General features: G+C 49.0%; 1 protein-coding gene across 1 annotated transcript in view; it reads right to left on the bottom strand.

The window, feature by feature from the left end:
- LOC119426469 (receptor-type tyrosine-protein phosphatase mu) overlaps nt 1-7,716 on the bottom strand; it is a gene marked incomplete at its 5' end in the record, with an annotated part of 67,319 nt that overhangs the window by 20,275 nt on the left and 39,328 nt on the right. The window contains 5 exon segments of the mRNA XM_037694030.1: nt 1,244-1,346; nt 2,169-2,370; nt 2,510-2,619; nt 2,699-2,848; nt 3,169-3,318. Of these exon segments, the coding sequence (XP_037549958.1) occupies nt 1,244-1,346; nt 2,169-2,370; nt 2,510-2,619; nt 2,699-2,848; nt 3,169-3,318 (715 nt within the window).

The following is a 7,716-nucleotide window of genomic DNA, read 5'->3' as shown; positions in this document are numbered from 1 at the left end:
ATGTACGTGCACTGTAACACACATGTACGTGCACTGTAACACACACATGTACGTGCACTGTAACACACACACGTACGTGCACTGTAACACACACACGTACGTGCACTGTAACACACATGTACGTGCACTGTAACACACACATGTATGTGCACTGTAACACACATGTACGTGCACTGTAACACACACACATGTATGTGCACTGTAACACACACACATGTACGTGCACTGTAACACACGAGTATGTGCACTGTAACACACACACATGTACATGCACTGTAACACACATGTATGTGTACTGTAACACAAACACATGCACGTGCACTGTAACACACACATGCACGTGCACTGTAACACACACATGTACGTGCACTGTAACACACACATGCACATGCACTGTAACACACACATGTACGTGCACTGTAACACACACATGCACGTGCACTGTAACACACACATGTACGTGCACTGTAACACAGCACAGTTAGATGTGTTTAAGGCCCTGCGGAAAGAAGAACTGATCCAGTCTTTCTTGTCCTTCTGTTTTCCTCCTCACATATTTCTTTCTTTTCTTCTGTCTTTGACAAACCATCTCCAATCATTTCTCCTCACACACTCGAGTGTGTGTGTGTGACAGTAATCTGATTACAGCGGCAGGTCGCCTGCAGCAGCACCTTTTGTCCTGCAATGTAAGGTTCTGGTGTCGAGAACAAAGCAGCGTTAAATTTAAACACCAACATCAAGTGGAACCTGCAGGATCTTCCTGCAGATAAATGTGAGAACCTCTCAGCAGCTGTCTGAGTTTGTCCTCTTGGAGCAGAAAGATGAAGTTCTGCGGTTCCTTCAGAACATAAAGTGGTTCTGCAGCTGTGGAGAACTCCACCTCTCCTTCTGAGTCAGTCCTCATGTAAACCACTACCAGACAACATGTTTCTGTGACAGCACATGGACCGAGTCGCATCAGGACAGTGAAAGCTAAAGAGCGTGCTGACAAACCAGCGGAGGGAATCCTTCGGTCTCTGCGTACGTTTGATTGACATATTAGCTGCTAATCTCCTGTTAATCCTCGTGTTAGCAGCAGGCTCTGATGAGTCCCGCCTGCTGCTAGTTAATTAACCAAATCCCTCGTTACAGCCCCACCATGGAGCCCAGACAGCTGTTGACATGACGACTGTTACCGAGGATACCGGATCCCTGTGGGTCCCAGTGACTGAGCGTGGCGCTGAGTGTGTGGTGAAGCTGTTACCTGACAGGGGCTCCGCGGCTCTGAGCCGGTTTCAGCAGAACTGTGACGGTGGAGTCTGTCTGGTTCAGAGGAGGCTCCTGATCGTAGGCTGGCATCAGAGGAGCTGAGCAAGAGAAGAAGACATCATCACAAAATGGTTACTCAGTGGTAACCCAGTGGTTACTCAATAGTTATCCAATGGTTACCCTATAGTTACCCAATAGTTATCCAATGGTCACCCAGTGGTTACCCAATAGTTACCCAATAGTTACCCAATGGTTACCCACTGGTCACCCAGTGGTCACCCAATGCTTACTCAATAGTTACCCAATTACCCAATGGTTACTCAATGGTTACCCAATAGTTATCCAATGGTTAGCCACTGGTCACCCAATGGTTACCCAATGGTTGCCCAATGGTCGCCCAATGGTTATGCAATGGTTACCCAATAGTTACCCAATGGTTACTCAATAGTTACCCAATTACCCAATGGTTACCCAATAGTTCCCCAATGGTTACCCAATGGTCACCCAATGGTTACTCAATAGTTACCCAATGGTCACCCAATGGTTACCCAATAGTTACCCAATGGTTACTCAATAGTTACCCAATAGTTACCCAATGGTCACCCAATAGATACCCAATGGTTACCCAATGGTCACCCAATGGTAACCCAATGGTTACTCAGTGGTTACCCAATAGTTACCCAATGGTCACCCAGTAGTTACCCAACCATGACTCTACTGTAAGCCAGCTGTGATCCAATCATGAGCCAACCCCATGTGACCCCTCAGGTCAAGAAGCAGATGACGGGAGCGTGTGGTCAGAGATAAAACAATATGGTTGTAGAAAGAGGAACTAGTGGACTGATTTGGGGGGTTTCAACAACCCCCACTGTCTGTGGCTGTGCGTTGTGGACCCAGGGACCAGGTTGAGGGGACTTCACCTGAGATTTTGGTGGTAAACTGTGTGATGACCGGGGAGCCAAATCCTTTAACAGTGGAGGCTCTTATTGTGAAGGAGTAGGTGGAGCCTGGGTAGAGGCCTGTGAACATGTGGTTCGTCTCATTAGCTGGTTTGAACACCTTGCCGCTCTGATTGGACAGGTCGAACTCTGTGTCGAAGGAGCTCAGAGCTTTGTAGGAGATCTGTGGAGAGGAACAACATAGCATAAAATTCTTTTCACTAACAATCTATTCTCTCATAGACTGACAGTATTTGTATACTGTTTTGTAGTCTGGTAAGTAGAACATATTACGGTACTGTGATTCTTGGTCAGTGTCTCACCTCATACTGCCGGATCAGGCCGTAGGTCTGGAGCGGCTCCTTCCAGCTCAGACTGATCTGCTGTTCGTAGCTGCTGCCGAGAACCGTGTCCATGGGGATGGCGCCGGGAACTGAAACCACAACATTCACCTTGATTTACCGGCAGACGCTCGGTCAGAACAAACCTCAAGGTACCTCAGAGACTCATACCGTCCTCGTCCGTCAGCACCAGCAGCTCTGAGCTCTCCATGCGACCCTCCGGGTTGCTCAGGACAAGTTTCAGGCTGACGTTGGTGAATGGCGGAAGGTTACGTACGGTGTGCTGCGGCACCATGCTCAGAGTGTCGTATACCACCTCCTCTCGAACCTGCTCCTTCACTGGATCTCTGTAGGAGACAAACTCAGGTTCACCTGTGAGACCCACTGTTGTCACAACTACCTGACTACCTCTTAGGCCCATCCCCTTTTTCTATTGACAGTGCGCCCCCACCCCCAATCATGAAATTTTTTACTGTCTGGTCACACACCTTTCCCCTGTTTTATCCCCTCCCCTTCTTGTGGTTAACAACTGGCCCCGTCTTTTTTTTTTCATTCAACCGTTATTTACTTCTGGACCTTTCCTGCCCATAGCCTTGGACCCCAGCTCTGTACCCCATGGGCCCTTCCCCATGCTCACCTGCTGTGGCCCCCTACAGACCTGTAGAGGTACTGCAGCGTCAGGTTGTAGCTGTAGCAGCGAGTCATGTTGTATCCAAACGGTTCCCATCGGATTGTCACCTGTTTGGACTGAACGTCGATGACCTGTAGCCGCTGCGGGCCATGCATCGGGTCTGAAAGTCAAAAACAGAACATATATTTAACTCCAAACATCACCTGTGGATTGACTTCAGGTTCTCTTTGTGGTTTTTCGCTTTCATAAAGTTCTACAGAAGCACTGGAAAAATAATCCAGACTTTATTCTGACCGTTAAGACCCAAACTCTGAGCGCCGTGTCAGGACTGATTCAGACCTTCAGTGGGTTCTGACAGAACCTTCAGTGGGTTCTTCAAAAAGATCTCAAGCTCTTGACCTTGACCACTCTAAGGGATTTTAAACATCTGCTAAGTTCATGGCAAGAACCAACACAGACATGTTACTGATGTTAGTTTTTGACATCACTTTATAATGGAGCTGTTTTTGTTTCTTTAATTTCTTACATTTATTTTACATTTTATATGCTTTTTATATGATCGTCTATTGTCGTCTGTTCTTCAACTGTGTTCTTTGTTAAATCAGGTCTCTTTTGTAAATGAGTCCTCGAGGCTCAGTGAGACTAACCTGTAGAATCGCCACCTTATCGTGGTGGAGGAGTTTGTGAGCCTGAATGATCCTAGGAGCTATGCTGTCGGGGGAAATTGCCCCTGGTAGGGTCTCCCAAGGCAGATTGGTCCTAGGTGACAGGCCAGACAAAGAGCGATTCAGAAGATTTTTATGGCCAAAACCAAACAAGGAACTCAGTATCCCTTGCCCGGACGTGGGTTACCGAGGCCCCACCCTGGAGCCAGGCCTGGGGGAGGGGCTCATCGGCAAGCGCCTGGTGGCCAGGTCTCTGCCCATGGGGCCCAGTCAGGCTCAGCCCGAAGAAGCAGCACGGGTTTGCCTTCCTATGGACCCACCACCTGCAGGAAGGTCCATAAAAGTCGGGTGCATGATGCCATGGGCAGTGGCCAAAGGTGGGGACCTTGGTGCTCTGACCCTGGCATACCAAAGCTAGCTCTTGGGACATGGAATTTAACCTCTCTGGCAGGGAAGGAGTCTGAGCTTATGTGCGAGGTTGAGAGGTACCGACTAGATATAATTGGGTTCATCTCGACACACAGCATGGGCTCTGGAACTGATCTCCTTGAGAGGGATTGGACCTTATTCCACTCTGGAGTTGCCCATGGTGAGAGGCGTCGAGCTGGTTTGGGTCTACTTGTAGCCCCCTGACTTGGTGCCTTTGTGTTGGAGTTTTCCCCAGTAGATGAAAGGGTGGCTTTCCTTCGCCTTCGGGTGGGGGATGGGCTCTGACTGTTGTTTGTGCCTATGCGCCGAATTACAGTTCAGAGTATCTGGCCTTCTTGGAGTCCTTGGCAGGGGTGCTGGAAGGTGCGCCAGCTGGGGACTCCTTTATTCTGCTGGGGGACTTCAATGCCCACGTGGGTAATGACAGTGTGACCTGGAGGGGTGTGATTGGGAGGAACGGCCTCTCCGATCTGAACCTGAGTGGTATTCTGTTGTTGGACTTCTGTGCTAGTCATAGTTTGTCCATCACAAACACCATCTTCGAACATAAATGTGTCCATAAGTGCACTTGGCACCAGGACGCCCTAGGTCATAGATCGATGATTGACTTCATAGTTGTATGATCTGATTTGCGGCCATTTGTTTTGGACACTCGGGTAAAGAGAAGAGCTGAGTTGTCAACTGATCACCACCTGGTAGTGAGTTGGATCAGATGGTAGGGGGAGATGCCAAACAGACCGGGTGGACCCAAATGTGTAGTGAGGGTTTGCTGGGAATCCCTGGCAGAAGAACCCATCAGAGAGATCTTCAACTCACACCTCCGAGAGAGCTTTAACCGCATCCCAGCTGAGGTGGGGGACATTGGGTCTGAGTGGGCCATGTTCTGCACCTCGCTTGTTGAGGTAGCTGCCTTGAGCTGTGGCCACAAAGTTGTCTGTGCTTCTTTCGGTGGTCATCCACGAACTCAGTGGTGGACACCCAGATTAGGGAGGCTGTCAAGCTGAAGAAGGAGTCCTATCGGGCCTTGTTGACTAGTGGGACTCTGGAGGCAGCTGAGGAGTACCAGAGGGCCAAGCGGTGTGCAGCTTTGGCTGTTGCTGAGGCAAAAGCTCGGATGTGGGAGGAGTTCGGTGAGACCTTGGATAGTGACTCTAGGTCGGCTCTGAGGAGATTCTGGCAAACCATAATGCAGCCAAGGAGGGGAAAGCAGCACTTTACTAACACTGTGTTCAGTGAAGGTGGGGAGCTGTTGACCTCAACCAGTGATGTCGTCGGGAGGTGGAAGGAATACTTCTCGGACCTTCTCAATCCCACCAGCATGTCTTTCATGGAGGAAGCTGAGTCAGGGGACTTTGGGGTTGATTTGTCCATAACCGTGGCTGAAGTCGCCGAGGTAGTTAAAAAGCTCCGGGGTGGTAGGGCTCCAGGAGTGGATGAGATTTGCCCTGATTTCCTTAAGGCTCTGGATGTTGTTGTGCTGTCTTGGCTGACACACCTTTGCAACGTCATGTGGACATCGGGGGCAGTGCCACTGGATTGGCAGACTGGGGTGGTGGTTCCCCTCTTCAAAAAGTGGGACCAGAGGGTGTGCTCCAATTATAGGGGCATCACTCTCCTTAGCCTCCCTGGTAAGGTCTATTCAGGGGCACTGGAGAAGCGAGTACCATTGTTGGTCGAATCGCAGATCCAGGAGGAACAATGTGGGTTCCATCCTGGCCGTGGAACACTGGGTCAGCTCTTTACCTTCATTAGGATCTTCAAGGCATCATGGGAATTTGTCCATCCAGTCTACATGTGTTTTGTGGACTTGGAGAAGGCATTCGACCGTGTTCCTCGGGGTACACTGTGGGGGGTGCTCCGTGAGTATGGGATTGGAGGCCCATTGTTACGGGCTGTTCAGTCCCTATACAAGCGGTGCGAGAGTTTGGTTCGCATTGCCGGTAGTAAGTCGGACCCCTTCAGGGTGGGAGTTGGACTCTGCCAGGGCTGCCCGTTGTCACCAATTCTGTTAATAACTTTTATGGACAGAATTTCTCGGTGTAGCCAGGGGCGGAGGGTTTCTGGTTCAGTGGCCTCAGGATTCCATCTCTGTTCTTTGCAGATGATGTGGTCCTGTTGGCATCATCGTGCCATGATCTTCAGCTCTCACTGGAGCAGTTCACAGCCAAGTGTGAAGTGGCTGGGATGAGAATCAGCACCTCCAAATCTGAGGCCATGGTTCTCAATCGGAAAAGGGTGGATTGTTCTCTTCAGGTCAAGGGTGAGGTTCTGCCTCAAGTGGAGGAGTTCAAGTATCTCGGGGTTTTGTTCACAGTGAGAGAAGAATACCATACCATACCAATTTATTTATATAGCACTTTAAACAGTGACAAAGCACACCAAAGTGCTGTACAGGGACAAACAGAACAAGCACATAGCAACAGATTACATAACAGGACACCAAAAAGTAGAAACCAACAGAAACAGTAAGGGATAACAACAACAACCGCAACATGACCAACACAGTGTGATGCACACAGACTCAGCACAGATCACACAGTGCAGAAAGCCAGGGAATAAAAGTGTGTTTTTAAGCGAGATTTAAAAACTGTGAGGGAGGGGGCCTGTCTAACGAGCAGAGTTAACTCATTCCAAAGTCTTGGGCCTGCTACAGAGAAGGCCCTGTCACCTCTGCGCTTGAGACGGGTTCCTGGGACTGTTAGGAGCAACTGGTCTGCTGATCTGAGAGAACGTGGTGGGACATACGGCTGGAGCAGATCAGTAAGATAGGAGGGGCAGAGCTGTTTAGTGATTTATAGACATACAAGAGTATTTTGAATTTGATTCGAAGGTGAACCGGAAGCCTGTGTAGGGAGGCCAAAACAGGTGTAATGTGCTCTCTTTTGCTTGTGCTGGTCAAAAACCGGGCTGCTGCATTTTGGACCAGTTGAAGTCTAGCTATGGAGGTCTGACTGATACCAAAAAGGAGTGAGTTGCAATAGTCGAGCCTGGATGTAATGAATGCATGAATTACTGTCTCCAGGTTATTTTTGGACAATATGGGCTTCAGCTTAGACAGTCGCCTCAGCTGGAAAAAGCAGGATTTAACAATCATATTTACATGATTGTTGAGTTTCAGAGAAGGGTCAAGTATCACTCCTAGATTAGTGACTCTTTGTTTCACTAACGGTGACAGAACGGATAGGTCGATGCAGTGGTTGGTGATTGTGTCATTGGGAGGAAACAGCATAACTTCAGATTTCTTCTCGTTGAAACTCAAGAAATTTAAAGCCATCCAATCTCTGATGTCAGCCAGGCAGTCCAGTAACGGTTGAATAGAGCGAGTACCGTTGAGTCTGAGGGGGAAGTAGATTTGGCAGTCGTCGGCGTAGAAATGAAAAGGTATGTTATGTTTCCTGAAAATAGCACCTAGTGGCAGCAGGTATAAAGAAAATAAAAGAGGACCAAGGATGGACCCTTGCGGT

Source organism: Nematolebias whitei, chromosome 20, assembly GCF_014905685.2.
Source record: "Nematolebias whitei isolate Nwh7 chromosome 20, NemWhi1, whole genome shotgun sequence".
Lineage (NCBI taxonomy): Eukaryota > Metazoa > Chordata > Actinopteri > Cyprinodontiformes > Rivulidae > Nematolebias > Nematolebias whitei.
The sequence above is the reverse complement of the archived record's forward strand: the minus strand, read 5'-3'. Positions and strand labels throughout refer to the sequence as shown.